This window comes from Moschus berezovskii, chromosome 21, assembly GCF_049115385.1.
Source record: "Moschus berezovskii isolate FMDL1 chromosome 21, NW_MosBer_1.0, whole genome shotgun sequence".
Taxonomy (NCBI): Eukaryota; Metazoa; Chordata; class Mammalia; order Artiodactyla; family Moschidae; genus Moschus; species Moschus berezovskii.
The window spans coordinates 65,468,492-65,488,165 of record NC_142480.1 but is presented as its reverse complement, the minus strand read 5'-3'; the positions used below and the strand labels follow the sequence as shown (position 1 = coordinate 65,488,165).

The 19,674-nt window shown below is 42.7% G+C and overlaps 1 protein-coding gene across 1 annotated transcript in view; it reads left to right on the top strand.

Moving 5' to 3' along the window:
- The window catches only part of GABRG3 (gamma-aminobutyric acid type A receptor subunit gamma3), an 876,540-nt gene that overhangs the window by 599,445 nt on the left and 257,421 nt on the right, over window positions 1-19,674 (top strand). The window contains exons 4-5 of the mRNA XM_055417673.2: window positions 16,062-16,282; window positions 18,277-18,359. Coding sequence (XP_055273648.1) covers window positions 16,062-16,282; window positions 18,277-18,359 — 304 coding nt within the window. The remainder of the gene's footprint in view (window positions 1-16,061; window positions 16,283-18,276; window positions 18,360-19,674) is intronic.

Sequence of the window (19,674 nt, the reverse complement as noted above, 5' to 3'; positions counted from 1 at the left end):
AGTCGCATTCTGAGGCAGCGGGCATTAGGACTTCAGTATGTGGAGTTGACGGGAACACGCAACTCAGCTCATAAGCATCTCCTTGAACTTTCTGCAGCCACCTCTGCACACACCTCTGTGAAGAGTTCCTACCGTGTGGAAAGGAAACAGGACAGTGCATTTTCCCCTTAGAATGAGAGAGCAGTCACACAGGACCTAGACCTCAACAGTGTGATTGAAGCAAAAATAGTGTTCTCTGTGGCCTCCTACCCTGTGGAGGTGGGAAGAGAAAATTTGCAGGCCGACTTGGGCACATCAGCTGGGGCAGAGAAGTACTGGGGTCCTGGGAGCCTGCTATGTCTCAGGGGCTGGGCGTTGTCATGGTGTGTGCACAGGTTGGAAAATAATTTCCAGGCATGAGGCAGGACGAGCGGTGAATAGAGTTTATTAGAATGGGGAGACACCATTAGAACAGCAGGCTAGCTCAAGGGAGAGCCCGCCCCTTTCATGGGCTTGTGGCCACTTATTATAGTCTCAGTTCAGTTCAGTTCAGTTCAGTCGCTCAGTCGTGTCCAACTCTCCGCGACACCATGAACCACAGCACGCCAGGCCTCCCTGTCCATCACCAACTCCCGGAGTACACTCAAACTCATGTCCACAGAGTCGGTGATGCCATCCAGCCATCTCATTCTCGGTCGTCCCCTTCTCCTCCTGCCCCCAATCCCTCCCAGCATCAGAGTCTTTTCCAGTGAGTCAACTCGTCGCATGAGGTGGCCAAAGTACTGGAGTTTCAGCTTTAGCATCAGTCCTTCCAATGAACACCCAGGATCGATCTCCCTTAGAATGGACTGGTTGGATCTCCTTGCAGTATAAGGGACTCTCAAGAGTCTTCTCCAACACCACAGTTCAAAAGCATCAATTCTTCGGCAATCAGCTTTCTTCACAGTCCAACTCTCACATCCATACATGACCACGGGAAAAACCATAGCCTTGACTAGACGGACCTTGGTTGGCAAAGTAATGTCTCTGCTTTTTAATATACTATCAAGGTTGGTCATAACTTTCCTTCCAAGGAGTAAGCGTCTTTTAATTTCCTGGCTGCAATCAGCATCTGCAGTGATTTTGGAGCCCAAAAAAAAGTCTGACACTGTTTCCACTGTTTTTCCATCTATTTCGCATGAAGTGATGGGACCAGATGCCATGATCTTTGTTTTCTGAATGTTGAGCTTCAAGCCAACCTTTTCACTCTCCTCTTTCTCAGGACAAAGAAAATTCCTATGGAGAGGGGTCGTGTTAGTCACTGATCGGGATTCTATATGGCGCGAATGTTACTTAATATGGAGACAGCAGTTGGTTGTTTAGGAACAATATGGCTCATGACAATGGTTGCCATGGAGCCTGGCTAATTCTGGCGATGTTGTCTTATGACCTCAGTGCAGGGCTCCACGGGTGTGACCTGGTCTGCTTGGAAGAGATGCTAGCAGGTGCCCTGGGGCACAGTGACCACTCTGGAGAGGGGGGGAGAGCGGGTCCTTTCTGTATCTGGGGACCCTGTGGGTACTCTTGCATGGGCACACACTGAAAGGGCACAGGTGCTTGGAGGTTGAGCCCCCAGACACAAGTCACCGCCTCATACTTAAAAGTATATGGTAGACGAGCAGCAAGCCATCCATGTGGTCAGTGGCACTAGCTATCAGCCTGGACTACAGAACTGTAGTTATGGTTTAACAGGTAGCTTTATAATTAAGGCCTCAGATCTCTGCTATTTGGTGGGACTCTCTAGTGGTCAAGAAAGTGCTCTTAAATGATTATGCTTTCTTGGTGGGGAGAGGAAGTGTTAGTGCCATAGACAGGGATCAAGGGACCGTGTGACAGTGTTACATGCTCAGCTTGAAAACAGTTGTGAGCTATTCCAGGGGAAAACACAAGGCATTCACATCAGGAGAATTCACATCAGGAGATGTGATGTGATCAGTGATGCTATAAAGAAGGACTGGCTGCAGTCAAACACTTGAAGCTAAGGAGCCACACCTCAGGGACTGGAGATGAGAGGACTGAGGAGATGACACGAGGGACTCTAGGCTTGGGGACAGCACCGATGGGACAGGGAAGGTGCGGCTGTGTGCAGGCTGTCATGTCACACCAGGGAGCAGATTGTGGTGCTAAGGGGTGTGTTTACAAGCAAGCAGATGGTCAGCTTGGGTTATAAAGCAAAAAGTCCTGAGTATCATGCATGCATACATGCTAAGTCGCTTCAGTCATGCCCAACTCTGTGCGACCCCATAGGCGGCAGCCCACCTGGCTCCTCTGTCCACAGGATTCTCCAGACAAGAACACTGGAGTGGGTTTCCATTTCCTTCTCCAGAGTATCATGCAAAGGACTTTAATCTCAATTCCTAGACTTTGAGTAGCCACTGTATGCATTTGGGTAGCAGTGATCACTGGAGAATATAACATCCAATGGAATGCTTTAATCTGAAAGACAAATGATATGAAAGTAGTTAATGAGTAGCTGAAATTCAGAGGAAGCACAACCATTTGAGCAAAGGAGTATTAAACAGGCGAGCAAGGGAATGAGGAAAACGTTCACGGGGTGTAGCTGGGGAGCCAGCTTACTGATGGGTGCCCTTCCCACCCTCCTGTGCCCCTGCTGATTCTCCATCCATTTCCCATCCTCCCCTGCACTGCTCCCCATCATACGGCCTGACCCCACAGCCTGCTTTTCCAGGCCTGGTCATCCAGCCTCCTGCTGGATTCCACCAGTCTGAGGCACCTGGGAGATAAGGACAGAAGAGGGGGAGATTTCCCTCCTATTCTCTTGACTGCTAGCATCATCCCCAGCAACAGCTGTGTTTCCTCCAGACCCTTGCTTATCCTGAATTGGGTCTACTTGACAGCCACAAGCAAATCCTGGTCCAGATGCATGAACACCACATCATCCTTCGCTCTTCCCAATTTACATGAAGCTTGCAAAATTTAAGCCTCAGAGCTCCCCACTTGCAGAAACTCCTCCCAGGCCCCTGGGAAGGTCCTAGCAGCGTGTGAAATTTGCAACTGCAAGGCATTTAAAATAATACTGCTATCTCTTTCTCCTCCGATTTCTCCATTACAAGTTCCTTTTGTTGGGAGCAGGTACTTGTAGACCTTAAGAGGAGGTGGGCCTGGGGAAGCTTTCAGGCTGCGGTTAATGGGATGGAGTTCCCTGCAACCTTGGTCTATGATGATCTTCATGGCATGAGCCACTCCCAGGCTCTATCCCAGTGTGATTGTTTCTCAAGGTCCAGTTACCCTGAAGTGTAAGTGGCTTGGAGGAAAATCTTAGAATCCAAAGTTTACATGCAGAAGCCCCAAACTTTATATAAAAGAACCTTGAGGTTTTTCCCAACATAGTAGTATCCCAAACATGCACATATTTCCGATAATGAACTGTGAGTTAAGTAAATTTTTCTTTAAAAAACTATTAATAATAAAATATTTTGTTTCATTATACCAGAGGAAATGATCATTTTTATTCTCTCCCTCTAAATAAAGTGAAGTCGCTCAGTCATATCTGACTCTTTGTGACCCCGTGGACTGTAACCTACCAGGCTCCTCAGTTCATGGAGTTTTCCAGGCAAGAGTACTGGAGTGGGTTGCCATTTCCTTCTCTAAGGGATCGTCCTGACCCAGGGATCGAACCCGGGTCTCCCACATTGCAGGCAGACACTTTACCGTCTAAGCCACCAGGGAATCATAAGACATTGTCATAGTAACCAAAGAGCAAGCAGGCAAAATATAGAGGATTTGTGAGTATGGTGAAGGTAAGCTAGTTAGAAAATAAAAACAAAATCTTTTTTTCCTGAATTTTGTGGCATTTGAAACTTTTAATTATTTATGTTTTTTCTCATTCAAAGTAATTGTTGTGCAGTCGCCCAGTTGTGTCTGACCCTTTGAGACCCCATGGACTGCAGCACGCCAGGCCTCCCTGTCCCTCACCATCTCCTGGAGTTTGCCCGAGTTCACGTTCATTGAACTGTTCATGTTCAAGTTCATGCCATACAGCTGTCTCATCCTCTGATGCCCTCTTTTCCTTCTGCCCTCGATCTTTCCCAGCATCAGGGACTTTTCCAATGAGCTGTCTGTTCACATCAGATGACCAAAATACTGGACCTTCATCTTCAGCATCAGTCTTTCCAGTGAATACTCAGGGTTGATCTCCCTTAAGTTTGACTGGTTGCATCTCCTTGCTCTCCAAGGGACTTTCAGGAGTCTTCTTCAACACCACAGTTTGAAGGCATCAATTCTTCAGTGCTCTGCTTTCTTTACAGTCCAGCTCTCACAACCATACATTACCACTGGGAAGACCATAGCCTTAACTATTCGGACCTTTGTTAGCTGAGCAATGTGTCTACTTTTCAACATACTGTATATGTTTGCCATCGCTTTCCTGCCAAGAAGCAGTCATCTTCTGATTTCATGACTGCAGTCACCATCTGCAATGATTTTGTAGCCCACGGAGAGGAAATCTATCACTATTTTCACCTTTCCCCTTTCTATTTGCCATGGAGTAATGGGGCCGGATGCCAAGATCTTAGTTTCTTAATATTTAGTCTTAAGCCAGCTCTTTCACTCTCCTCCTTCACCCTCATCAAGAGACTGTTCAGCTCCTCTTCGCTTTCTGCCATTAGGGTGGCGTCATCCTCATATCTGAGGTTATTGATGTTTCTCCTGCCTGTCTTGATTCTGGTTTGTAGCTCATCCAGACTGGCATTTCTCATGATGTGCTCTGCAGACAGCCTGTGGTCACCTTTCTATCAGCCTGACATACTGCTTTCTCCATCTTGAACCAGTTAATCTTGAATCAGTTGTTCCATACTGGGTTCGAACTGTTGCTTCTTGACCCACATACAAGTTTCTCGGGAGACAGGTGAGATGGTATGGCATTCCTATCTCTCTAAGAACTTTCCACAGTTTGTTATGATCCGTACAGTCAAAGGCTTTAGCACAGCTGATGAAACAGAGATAGATGTTTTTTCTTTTTCTGAAATTCCCTTGCTTACTCTATAATCCAGTGAATGTTGCACTTTGATCTCTAGTTCCTCCTCCTTTTCTAAACCCAATTTGGATATCTGGAAGTTCTTGGTTCACATAATGTCAAAGCCTTGCATGCAAGATTTTAAGCATATCCTTACCAGCACAGGAAATGAGTGCAATTGTCCGATAGTCAGCACATTCTTTGGTACTACCCTTCTTGAGAATTGAGATGAGGATTGACTCTTTCCAGTCCTGTGGCCACTGCTCTGTCTTCCAGACTTGCTGACATAATGAATACAAAACCTTGTATTCATTAAGTGTTCAGTTCAGTTCAGTCTCTCAATCGTGTCCGACTCTTTGCGACCCCATGAATCACAGCACGCCAGGCCTCCCTGTCTATCACCAACTCCCGGAGTTCACTCAAACTCATGTCCATCAAATTGGTGATGCCATCCAGCCATCTCATTCTCTGTCGTCCCCTTCTCCTCCTGCCCCCAATCCCTCCCAGCATCATTAAGTGTACTGTTGACTAAAAAAGATACACAATGTGAAAGTTCTAAATTAAGTTTTATTGGGGGAAAAATGAAGACTGGAGCCCAGGAGACAGCACCTCAGACAGCTCTGAGAGACTGCCCTAAAGAAGCAGTGGGGAAAGGTCAATATATAAGATTTTGGTGAAGGGAGAGTTCAATGAAATCAATTACTTACTTTACAAAAAGTTTTCTGCTAGGTGCAAGGAGCTGATGACACTATGAAAGGATTTAGTGATTTTCTAGATATGAACAGTTGCAAGGATTGGGATCATGAAATCAGGTTCTGAAAATATGTATTTATCTATCTAAAGACCACACAGAAATTAAAAGATGCTTGCTCCTTGGAAGAAAAGCTATGACCAGCTTTGTTCAATCAGTGGCAAATACTCTTGGAAAGTACCAATTTATAGTTGACAAGCAAGTGCCAACTTGTGATTGAAAGTATATTTTGTATTTAATATTTTATTTATATTTTTTATATCCTTTCCTTAGAGGGGGCCTTAGGTTGCATTAGTATCAGGTGACAAGTCCTGGACCTGCTTGCAAAGGCAGCATATTCCCCTGTTGCATCTTGAGGTCCCTGGTTTTCAAATGCTCCTACAGGGCACCCTTGTAGCAAATACTTTTCACAACCCACCATACCTGAAGCAGTCTCACTCCTCTTGCTCTGTTACAGCTCTCCCTGACTGATACACCCACCAACTGTCTACTTTCTGTCCAGTAGTTCTAGGATCAGATGGGAGGCATGGTCCATGAGGAGCTCCTTGCACTGCCCAGGTGGGCCTCTTTTGCTTCCTGGAGGCTGCCCTCACCTTGTCTGTTCCAGGTGGGGCACAACACTGTCTCCATGTGCTTTGGGCCCAAGCTTCTTCATGCAGAGATGTTGCATCTGTCTTCATATAATCTAGCCTCATGCTCAGCACAGGGTAGGGCTCACATGGTGGAGTTTGTCAGTGGCTTCCAAAGGCTGGTGGAGATTTGGGTAGGTGTGGAGAAGTTTCAGGGGGCTCAGGAGTCTGAGCAAGGCAGGTGTGGCCCCTGGAGGCTGCATAGCTGGAGGCAAGGCTGGGGCAGGTCTACGGGGAGAGATGGAGGCAAGCTGCAAAGCTTCGTTTCCTAGGAAAGTTTGAATAAGTAATACCAAAAATATATGTTATGCTCGCATACCTGACAAGGAAGAAATAAAAACAATTTCATTCTAATTGTCGCTACATATTATACATTTTTAGATGAGACATTTAAACAACCTCTAATTGGCATGCACCTGTGATTACCATATTATAAAGAAAACTACCAGTAACTTCTGAGAAATGGAACATTTCCTGCCAATATTTATCAGTAAACAAAGATGTCAAAGTCATCAGCAATTGCAGCCATCACAGATGGTGAGGGAACTCAGGAAGGAAAGAATACCTGCCATCTAGCAGCCATCTGACTGCAGCCACTCCCTATGGTGAGTCCTCAGGATGTGAAAACACAGGACACTGGCCCCAGATAGCTAGGATGCATATGAAAGGAATGATTTCAGTAAGCCCTGACTCTTGTTTCTTCCCATACATATAAAAGTGCTAAATTCTTTAACTTGGATTATCTGGTTTTCTTTAATTAACAATAGTCTTTTTATGTTCAGGCTACCTGCCCTTTGTTGCAAAGCTTCTATATAACCTGGCTCCTCCCCTCACCTCTGTAGAACAGTTCTCTCAAGTTTACTTGAGGTGCTGCCTCCCGGGATTGAAATCCTAAAAATTCCCATAAAACATGACTCTCAACTATTAGGTTGTGAATATTCTTAAGTAGGCATTTCCAACATTTAAGGATTTGTCTGGCACATTCCAGGTGAGGTCCTGACATGCTGGAAGCAAGGGAGTGTCTGTGCTGGTAGTTTGTTTCCTGAAACCTCCTACCTCCAAGCCCTGTCCTTTATTAATCTATCATCTTTCCACGTGGCCCTCTTCTTTGGTAAAGGGAAGGAGAAAAGCCTTACAGAATAACTTTCTAGTATTTTAGAACTTACGGAGAGAAAACATGAAGAATTATAACTTTTCTTCTGTTTTGTTAATATGCTCCAAGTGCTGCTGGCCTTAGAGGAATCATTAAACCCCGCTCCGATTATTAAAATAAATTATCAGCACAGGCTCTCCACAAGCATGAAGGTTTAAACTGGAGATGTTGCACATTTGTCAGCTGTTCCATTAATTAGTATTTCAGACACCTTAATTTCATAACTGTGTGTGCTTGGTTGCTCAGATGTGTCCGACTCTTTGATCGCATAGATTGCAGCCCACAAGGCTCATCTGTCCTTGGGGATTCTCCAGCAAGAATACTGGAGTGGCTTGCTATGCCCTCCTCTAGGGGGTCTTCCCAACCCAGGGATCGTACCCAGGTCTTCTGCATTGCAGGTGGATTCTTTACCTACTGAGCCACCAGGGAAGCCCAATTTCATAGCTATTTATGAACAATATAAAATGTTGTTTTAGATAGACCTTGTAAAAGTGACTTTTTTCCCTTAATGCGGTTACAAAGAAACTTTATGAGAGACATAATGTTACTTTGTGGGTGGGCACTGTTTCTCCAACATTACGTTAAAAGTGCTTACAATAAAACATCCACATCGGGCACCACACACACCATCCACACCCCACCCTCTTGAGTTGGAGTTTTTGCCAAGGCTTCAGAATACAGAGAGAACACTCTCGAAACTTGTGCCCTCTCCCCAGTGCACCATGGTGTGATCTCTTTTCTTATAGGGAAACCTATGACCCTAACCCTACAGAAAAATTGCTTTCACCACTGAAAGGTTAACTCCATGTTTTCAGAAATGCAAAACGTTAAAGGTGGAAGGTTCTTATATTTAATCCAACTGAACTCTCCCGTTTTACAGATACAGAATCACAGGCTGAATAAACATGACTAATTTCACACAGTTTGCACACAGAGCTAAAGTGGAGTGGACGCCCGCACTGGGGCTCTTTCCTCGACACACAGTGGCGGTTCCCACATCTGGGAACTAGGCTGCCGCTGCTGCCACTGCTCACACGCAGATTCAGGGAAGCAGAGTTTAAAAAGTTTTATTCATGTGTAGTTGACTTACAGTGTTGTCTTAGTTTCAGGTGTAGAGCAGAGTAATTCAGATATACATATATCTATATATATACATTTTTTGCATTCTCTTCTATTATAGGTTATTACAAGATATTGAGTATAGTTCCCCATGCTATACAGTAGGTCCTTTTGGTTTATCTGCTTTATATTAGTTTGTATATGCTAATCCCAACCTCCTAATTTATCCCCCCCACCACTTTTGTAACCATAAGTTTGTTTTCTATGTCTGTGAGTCTATTTCTGTTTTGTAAATAAGTTCATTTGTATCATTTTTTTAGATTCCACATGTAAGTGATATCATATGATATTTGTCTTTCTCTATCTGGTTTACTTTATTTAGTATGAAAATGTCCAGGTTCATTCATGTTGCTGCAAATGGAATTATTTCATTCTTTTTTATCAATGAGTGATATTCCATTGTATATTCATATATATATATATATCATGTCTTCTTTATCCATTAGTCTGTCAATGGATGTTTTTCCATGTACTGGCTATTGTAAATAATACTGCAGTGAACACTGGGGTGCATGTATCCTTTAGGTTTTTTTTAAGAAACTTTTAATTTTGTATTGGGGTATAACCGATTAATAATGTTGTGATAATTTCAGGTGAACCGCTAAGGGACTCAGTCATACATATACATGTTCTATTCGCCCCCAAACTCCTCTCCCATCCAGGTTGCCACATAACATTGAGCGTAGTTCCATTTCCTATACAGTAGATCCTTTGTTCATTATCCATTTTAAATATAGTATTGTGTACACGTCCATCCTGAACGCCCTCTCTATCCCTTCCCCCAATCCTTCGCCCTGGCAACCATAAGTCTGTTCTCTAAGCCTGTGAGCGTTAAAGGAAATTAAATGGAAATGGTTTTGTTCAGGCTTCAGAGACAGGAAAGCAGAGCAGGCCTCTGACCTCGCTTCAGATCTGCCTGGACACTGCCCTGACTTCATGGCTGCTGGCGAGCGCACCAACTGTCATCAGTAAGCTGAGCAGCGCCTTAGGTGGAGTGAAAGTTGGAATTTTCCGGAGCCCTTTGATTCAGCCAATCCCAAGGGGTCTGGAGAAACTCATCACTGACAAGATAAAGCAAACAGCATTGTAGAAAGATGAACGTGAAGCCAGAGCTGCAATTTGCTTGCAAACTGATGATGGTATCAGTTTGCAGCCTAGCATTATAAGCAGGAACCCCCAAAACTGCAATTCGAACTCTCACCAGTGGAGTGGATGCACTGCCTGGGACCCTTTCTCATTTGGGACTCCAGACTGCTGATACATGGGCCTTCCCAAAATTGAGTCTGGGGGTTAGTTGGTCCAACTGAGTGACATATGTGCTGTTACTCTCCTCTACTCTTTATATTTCTCTTTTCTTGTAACGATTATATATTAAAAGTAAGTTCGATAAGTCTCTATTAAATATTGAATTCGCATATTTCTGTATAATGAGTAGTTTCTTTTGTTAATAAATCCTTTGAACCTGATGGAGTTTCCCTGATAGCTCAGTTAGGAAAGAATCCGCCTGCAATGCAGGAGACCCCGGTTGAATTCCTGGGTCTGGAAGATATGCTGTTGAAGGGATGGGCTACCCATTCCAGTATTCTTGGGCTTCCCTTGTGGCTCAGCTGGTAAAGAATCTGCCTGAAATGTGGGACACCTGGATTTGACCCCTGGGTTGGGAAGATCCCCTGGAGAAGGGAAAGGCTACTCACTCCTTATTCTGGCCTGGAGAATTCCATGGACAGAAGAGCCTGGTGGGCTACAGTCTATGGGGCTGCAAAGAGTTGGCCATGACTGAGCAGCTAACACACTTAATACTCTATTGCATATATGTCCCATATCTTCTTTACCCATTCGTCAATGGACATTTAGGTTGCCTCTGTGTCCTGATTATTGTAAATAGTGCTACAGCGAACACTGAGATAAATGTGTCTTTTTATTTTTATTTTTTTGCACCAATCCCATATTTGTCTCTTTCTTTTTTTTTAATTTATTTATTTTAATTGGAGGCTAATTACTTTACAGTATTGTATTGGTTTTGCCATACTTTGACATGTCAATGTACGGCAAATGTGTCTTTTTAAATTATGGCTTTCTTCAGACATAGGCCCAGGAGGACTGCTGGTCACATGTGGCTTCATTTTTAGCTTTTAAAGGAGTCTCTATGCTGTTCTCCGTAGTGGCTGTTTCTGTTCATTCACTCAGTTGTGTCGACCCTTAGTGACCCCGTGGACTGCAGAACACCAGGCATCCCTGTCCTCCACCAGCACGTGCTCACACTCATGACCATTGAGTCGGTGATACCATCCAGCCATCTCAACTTCTGTCATCCCCTTCTCCTCTGTCCTCAATCTTTCCTAGCGTCAGGGTCTTTTCCAGTTGAGTCAGCTGTTTTCATCAGGTGGCCAAAGTATTGGAGCTTCAGCTTCAGCAACAATCCTTCCAAAGAATATTCAAGGTTTATTTCCTTTAGGATTGACTGGTTTGATCTCCTTGATGTCCACGGGACCCTCAAGAATTTTCTCCAGTGCCACAGTTTGAAAGCATCAATTATTTGGTGCTCAGCCTTCTTTATGGTCCAACTCTCACATCTGTACATGACTGCTGGAAAAAAACATAGCTTTGACTATATGTACCTCTGTCAGCAAAGTGATTTTGCTGCTCTTTAATACGCTTTCTAGGTTCATCATAACTTTTCTTCCAAAAAGCGAGCATCTTTTAACGGCTGTACCAATTTACATTCCCACCAACAGTGTAGGAGGATTACCTTTTATCCTGGGAAGCAGATTTTGACTTGATGAAAGGTATTTAACCTCTCAGGCCTTGGTTTACCCTCTAGGAGAAAATCATTATTGTCTCTATTTCAATAATCAGTAACTGGTGGGTACAGAAGCATGGGAGTGACTTTAGGTGATGCTGCCTAGCTTGCTATTTACCCATCTCAGAACTGTATTTTAAAATGTATTGTGAAGGGACATGAATGGGGATGGAAAACAGAGATGATAAGGAGAGAAAAGACCTCAAGAGGAGGACTGTTTGGTTAGCAGGAGACTTTTTGTTTTTCCATTTTTTAAAAAAAAAATCAATTTACTTTTTATTGAAGGATAATTGCATTTTTATACAATATGAAAACCCACTTGGAAAATTTTACTTGGAATCCTTGGCAACTTTGGTAAAAGTCTTGAAGTTTTCTTTATGTCAATATCCCTGATATAATACTGGGATTGAAAGTATCTGAATAGTTTTAGATTCTTTCCAAAATACACTCAGGACCTTTACTGGCTACAGAAAATCAGTTCTGAATATTCATTGGAAGGACCGATGTTGAAGCTGAAGCTCCAACACTTTGGCCTCCTAGTGCAAAGAACTGACACATTAGAAAAGACCCTGATGCGAGAAAGATTAAAGTCAGGAGGAGAAGGGGACAACAGAGGATGAGATGCTTGGATGGCATCACTGACTTGACGGACATGAGTTTGAGCAAGCTCAGGGAGTTGGTGATGAATAGGGAAGCCAGGCATGCTGCAGTCCATGAAGTCACAAAGAGTGGGACATGCCTGAGCGACTGAACTGAACTGAACTGTCCACATCATTGGTGAACTTTGTCTTTTTAGGGAGAGCATCTTCATCCTCTCCTCATTTCTTTACCCAATAAATTGGTGTTAAAGGGAAGAAGGAATTAATTAGTATGGATACCTATATGTGCCATACTGGCCATTCTCACACCCTGAATTTTATTTAAAGTTTTGAGTGTGTTCACATGTTCTCTGTGCAAATATAGGCTCTTTTATAGTCAGCAATCATTATTGTTAGGCTAAAATTCTTCCATCAAGGAAGTAAGGGGCCTGTTTCCTGGCCCCACTGGGCTGATTCTGTACACTACATCGTTCCCACTTCTCAGGAATGTCTTTGACCTTCCTGCTTTCTGTGTTCAGGGCCCCTGCAAGAGAGCCCTCTCTCTGCCAAGCTCTCTGCACCTCACCGAGGTCTTGGTTCTAAGTCGCCTTCTCAGGGAGGACTGCAGTCCCCACCCCTGCATCCCACTCTCCCTTCTACCTTTTGCACCTACAGTGTGCGTCTGGTGTGAATCAGGTGGACTCTGCTTCACACCATCTCTCAGGGCCTGAAAGGGGAGTTGTGGCTCTACTGCATGCCTGCAGGCAGGAGTGCTGTGATGCTGGGTGAACTGCACCAGTGACCACTATGATCTGTCTCTAGCTGCCAGATGTTTTGTCTGTCTCTCCCTCATTAGGACAGGCACACTCTTCCTTTCTTCAATTGAGGCAACCCAAAAGATCCACCCAGTCCCATCCCCAATGTTGGGGATCAAGATGTACATGACTTTCCTTGACCCACTGACCTCTAAACTGAAGGGAAAGCTATCTAACCCACAGCCACGTGTAGAGTATAGCTGCAAAGATGGAGAACAGCCAGGATGATCACAATCAGCCCTGATTTATAGCAATTCTGAGACCCCAGTGGGAAGATCCTGAGTGGAGTCTTAGTCCCTGTGAGGAGAGTATCTTTGACATTCTAGAGTTAAGTCTGGATTAACTCTACTCCCAGAGTTGGGCTCCCAAAGACTCTTTTCATTGGATCTTGACTCTATTGTCTGGGAGTTTCCTTTTTCCATTAACTGTTGCAGCTGTGGGAATATTGGCATTGAAGAATAAGCCTCCTTTTGGATCCAGATTTTTCAGGCTACAATTTATCATTACAGAAAGAAAAGCAACAGTAAATCTAAGTCTCAAATAGTCACAGACTTTTTTCCTGACTTGAGGTTCCAAATCTAAAACATGGTACTGATGAATTTATTTTCAGGGCAGCAATGGGGAAACAGACCTGTGGACACAAGGGGGATGGGAGGAGGGAGAGGGTGAGCTGCATGGAGAGAGTAACATGGAAGCTTATAATGCCATGTAATTGTAATAGCCAATGGGAATTTGCTGTTTGACTCAGGGAACTCAAACAGGGGCTCTGACAATCTTCTTGTTGATGAAAACCACAAAATAAAGCAGTTTTCCTTCAATTAAAAAAAAAAAACCCTAGCCACTCTCTTACTTGATAGACCAATTTCACGTGTGCATAGATCTTGTGTCAACATGATTCTAAGTTCCATTCTATGCCTTTGTTTCAAATGCCACTGCCTCTACCCAACCCTTTGCTTTCACTCTCACTTTACTCTTTCTCTTAAATTAAGCACAGATACCTTGGCCCTATCAGCCCCCAGTGGAAAAGGCATGTATTAGTCTCTTTTCCTTGGAGCCATATTTGCACAATTAAAAAATTTGCAGTGACAACCTATTTAGAGATTGTTAGCAATGGGTCTGAATTATTTCTGCAAAGCTGAGTTTCAATAGGCTTATAACTCTCTAAGCATTTCTTGATCCTATGATTCACTGATGGGGATGAGAAGCATGTGTTTCTTCCATTCCTACAAGAATCAGTGCTTGTTTTATCTTTCTTTTCTCTTTTGTCAACTAAAGAAAAACACACAACCTAAAAGTTCAACTTAAGTATTATTTGGGGATCTTACTGAGGACTTGGGGCTCAGTGGTAAAGAATCCACCTGACAACACAGGAGACATTGAGTTTGACCCCTGGGTTGAGAAGATTCCCTGGAGAAGGGAAGCCTGGTGGGCTATAGTCCATGGGATCACAAAAGAGTCAGACATGATTTAGAGACTAAACAACAGCAACAACAGCTGAAAACTTAGGCCTAGGATGCAGCCTCTTGGCTCTATGGAACTGCTCTGAAGAGTTAAGGAGGAAGCCAGGATATGGAGTTTTTGCTGGGAAAAAAATGTAGTCAAACATCAAAAGATCACTGATGATTACAAAGAAGGGGTATCTCAAGTTAATGATTTTGGTGCTTTTCTATGTATGAGAAGATGTAAGAATCAAGGTTTGTTGAAATTGTCCCTTAGGTATTTATCTTAAATATCTAGGACCAGTTTCCAAACCACAAAATGCCTCATCTTTTTTTTCCCATCCTGAATTCCCCTCAGGTCGCACCACTGGGGGAGTGTGAAGGGTGCCACTGCAGTGGCTGATGGCTTGTTCCTTGTAGAACTGGAAATTTGCGCCAAATTTTCTGTTTACTGGAAAGGCGGACGACAGTCCCTGTTCATACTTTCATAACTGCTTTCAGACTGGCCATTTATCCTCTGATGTAATTCGTTTCTTGTGTTAACTTACTGAGCATAGTCAATAGCAGTTATGTCATGTTTTTTTCACCTCATTTTCTAAGGCCTGTCTTCCCTGATTGGAATATAAGCCCCATGGAGGCAGAGACTTTTCCTATTGGCACAGTTCTGGGCCTTCAGTGGTTTGCAGGGCCTGACATAGTGCAACAAAGAAGATGAATGAAGAAATTAGTTAATAAAAGGTCAGACTGGTCTATTGAATATCCTCTCAGAAAGGTTCTTTAACCAGAAACTCAATGAAAAGTATAAATATGAGATTTGTTGAGAATTACTAAACTCTGTAAAAACCATTCATTTATAATATCTAATATGGAAGAAAACTATGAAAGATATTAAGATCACTAACCATCTAGATCCTCTTTATTGTGGACCTAATTCATGGGGTCGCGGAGAGTTGGACACGACTGAGCGACTGAACTGAACTGAACTGAAAGATAATCCTTTAAACTGTGACTGGGGGAAGAGCCCCAGAGGTGGTCCAGACTTGAGACATTTTTCTGGGTCTCGCAGTAACATCAACCCCATCCTGTATCTAACTTACTGTGCATACTGGGTTGCTTCCCGTTACAGAAAAAATGTGCCCCTTCAGCCCTCTGTTGGAATCGGCATTTGACTTGGGTTTCTATCAGTCCTATTTTTTGTCGTTGTTGCTGCTGCTTGTTTTTTGCTTTTCTGTTTGATTTGGCTTGATTTGTGATTTGAGAATGCTCTTAGATGAAAATGTTCATTTTTATTAGTATATAAGCTAATACTCTCTGGATAATTTGTGTTGTGCCAGGCACTAGAGCTTTTCATTTAACCATTTCCTTCCATATAACTCCTTTAAGAAGTAGATAGGCACAACTATTCTATTCATTTTATAGACTACAATTGGGTACTGCTGAGAGACTGAACTGAGAGAATGCTAGATTTTGCTTAGACTTAGGAATATAGAACTAGGTCTGCATCTATGTTCTGAATCATTTTCTACTACCTCTTGGCCTCTCACTACACTTTATGTATTTATTACAATATACTATTTACAGAGCGTTTTCACGTGTTATCTCACAGTTGACTAATGATATTGGTTACCTTTGTTAAGTGTCTGTCATGTTGATCCAGGCACAATGTTAAGTGCTAACAGGTGAGGATGAAAACATGAGCAGAACCAAACTCCTGAGAAAGAAAGCAAAACCTGTAGAAAATCCACTAATAGAAATGTCTTTCCCATCCTTTTGCTCTGTTTCAGGAATATCAAATTGATATATTTTTTGCTCAGACCTGGACTGACAGTCGCCTTAGGTTCAACAGCACAATGAAAATACTTACTCTGAACAGCAACATGGTGGGGTTAATATGGATTCCAGATACGATCTTCCGAAATTCCAAAACTGCAGAGGCTCACTGGATCACCACCCCCAATCAACTCCTCAGAATTTGGAATGATGGGAAAATCCTTTATACTTTAAGGTGAGATGTTAGTGAATCTTTAATCCCACTAGTGGTTTGACACTGGGGATTTTAGATCACTGTAGGAATGGGACCCTATTTTCATTGCTAAGTTCTATCACTTCTCATGTTCAGCATGCTACTGGGTCTTGAAGAAGTTTTTCCTAATTCCACATATGCAAAACTAACATCATACAAACAATCTTTAATATAAACTCATTCCTTCATTAGCATCCATTTCTGCTAGAAGTGGGCTGTGGAAATTACCTTTAATATATTTAACCCACAGGTCCATTCAACTAAGAAATAAAGATGTCTTGGTGTACTAATTGACAAATCTAATTATAGCCAAATTTGAGGCCACAAGGAACAAAAGAGCACAGAGGGCGTTCTCTAATGCATCCTTAATGGAAGTGACAGCTACCTTGTAATGAGTCCTCCTGGGGGCCAGGCTGTCCTCACAGAAACCCAGTAAGGTAATAGTGGCTGGATTTGAAAGAACATGAACTCACTTGCCTGCCCAAAGTCTCCACTGGGAACGAATGTTGCCTGGGTTTGAACCTGGGTCTGTGTCTCTCAAGAGTCTTTCCTGTAGGGTGACCCGAGTCTGAATGAACGCATGACTGCAACATACCATAGAAGGTATGGTAGGCGCCTACGGCAGTCTTCCTGCTCATCCAGCCCTGGGATCAAGGAGGCTGCCCTCCCAGGCTCAGGCCTCTCTAGAGCACCGGCCTGACTGCCTTGTGCTGTTGGTCTCTTTCCCACTGGCTTTGCTGCTCCACGGCTGCTTCCTGCGCCTCCTGTCCTGCTCCTGACACGGCACCTCCTCATTCTGCTTGCTCCTGCCTTAGGACTTTACCCAATTTCCACTTTCCTGCTGACTTAGCTCATCCATTCCTAAGGCTTTAAAAGCCATATCCATGCTGAGGATTCACCCCACGTGTTATTTCCAATCCCTCATGTCCCTTCTGGGCACCAGATTCTTGGAGCTACCTGCCCATGTGATAGTTCCTCATGAAATCCCAAAAGGCTTGATTCAGCATGCTGCCGGGGAAGGTGATTGCTCTAATACCTCTGACCATGTCCCTCTGTCCTCCTGCTTGGTGAATACCACTGCCAAGCCCTGAACACACCTTCCTCCCCCTACTTCCAGTATGAGGAGCTTTTAATTGCAAGTGATTTGTGGTCATAAGGAAAAATCTGTAACTCATATAGTAGATAAGTATTTGTCACATAGATAAAGGCACAGATTGGCATCAAAGTAAACAGAAGAGTAAAGAATTTTAAAGTTTCAGGGAAATTATAATGGCAGACTGGGAGCAGCAACAACAAAAATGCCACAGGAAATTCTACTGATGAGTTACATTTGGAAAACAGTACTTTTTAATAGCTATTTCCTCATCAATTCTTAAAGAATATAAATGAGATTCTGAAATGAATGTGAGCTTCAGCAAACCATAATAAAGACATGGCCAGTCCTGGGATCCTTTACAAAAACTCAAACCCCAGGAATGTCTGCTTTGAAAAGACGCCATACACACATTTAGTGCAGTCACCACCTGCCTATTCAAGTGGGGAGGCTGGCCAAATATGAAATCTTCCTTACAAGTGGATGAACTTGCCATTATACATAATTAGGCAAATAAATCAGTTTCAAAATGGAGGAAGGATTTAATTCAGTCAGGTAAATTAAAAACAAAGATATGTGACAGCAAGGACATATTGTTTCAATTTATTTCCTCTCTTACTTGGCTTGTATTTCTAGACACAGGGAGTTTACCAATGGACATTTCCTTTGATTCTGATAGTTAAAAGTAAAACAAAGTGACACAACACACAAAAACCAAATGGTATACTGAATGGATAGTGCCCTTGCCAAGACTGAATTCCATGTGGCCACCCCAGCCCCCTGCCCCCTGTGTTGTGGTAATGTGACCGCCCCTGACCTTGCTTAAGGCCTTTGCTGGTTTGCTCCTGGCTGACCTCAAGAGTGACACTTGCCTCCCCCACAGGCTCACCATAAATGCAGAATGCCAGCTGCAGCTGCACAACTTCCCCATGGATGAGCACTCCTGCCCGCTGATATTCTCCAGCTGTGAGTACTGACTTGGGGCATGACTGCTGTGGAAATGACTGTCTAGCCTATGCTGACTTCTAGTTAACAGTCATATGACTGATTTAGCGTCATAGCATAGCATCACTGTACTACCAGAGAAAATAGATAACAGTTTGGTCTGGACCACCTGAGGATATTCACTCTAGACTTTGTAACCCGTGTTACAAAATATGTAGCTCTGATAAATCCTTGAGCAACTTAAACCATTTGTCATAATAGTAAAGAACTCAGAAATTGATGAACTGTTGACTTACCAAAGACCCTTCTGCTAATAAGCTGTGTGTACTATCTGAATGTATACAGAATTTCTTTGCAATAATTTTAGATTTAATATCATCTTCAGTCAGGTGGTTTCTCTTCAAACTAAAAAGATAAAGTTTTTGCTTAAATATATTTATATTTGTCTCATTATGCTATAGATGGATGTAATTTTTCATAGTATTTTATTTATTCCAGTTTTTACATAGGATTGATGCTAGTGCTAACAAGTATTATTTACTAATTCTTCAAGACTGTGTCTAATGCTAAGTACAGCAATGCAAGTAAAAGGAAATATCAAACTTATTTGATTATGAAGTTTCAGAGTAAAGGCCAATATGGAAATAAACTTGCAGAATTTATGATGGCTCATTTAAAACATATTGACCACAGTACTTAAGTATGACTCATAAGAATTCAACTAAGTTTACTGACTATCTTTAAAATTGCATATGGGAAATGACATGCAAATGTGATGAATTCTCAGGCAGAAGGTTTTGTGGCTTTCTTTACTAGACATTTTAGTGAAAAGACATAAGTGAAATAATGGATAAACACATTGTACAGTTCATTTGAAACTCAGAAAAAGATAAGATAGAAAGCAAGATTTCACCTAGGGATAGATGTAACCAAGGAGGCCAAAGCCATCTTGAGAAAGACGAACAAAGCTGAAAACGCCACAGTCACTGGTTTCAAACTACACTACAAAGCTATAGTCACCAAAACATGTGCCACTAGCATAAAAACAGACATAGAGCTCAGTGCAATAGGATAGAGAGCCCAGAAATAAACTCACATGCATGTGGCCATCAGTCTATGACAAAGGAGACAAGAATATGTGCAATGAAAAAAGGACAATCCCTTCAATAAACAGTGTTGGAAAAACAGGTCAGCTACATGCAAGAGAATTAAATTCAACCACTGTCTTACACTATACACAATAATTAACTCAAATTATATTAAAAATTGAACATAAGACTTGAAACCATAAAACTCCTACAAGGAAAATAAGTAGCTCCTTAACATAGGTCTTGGT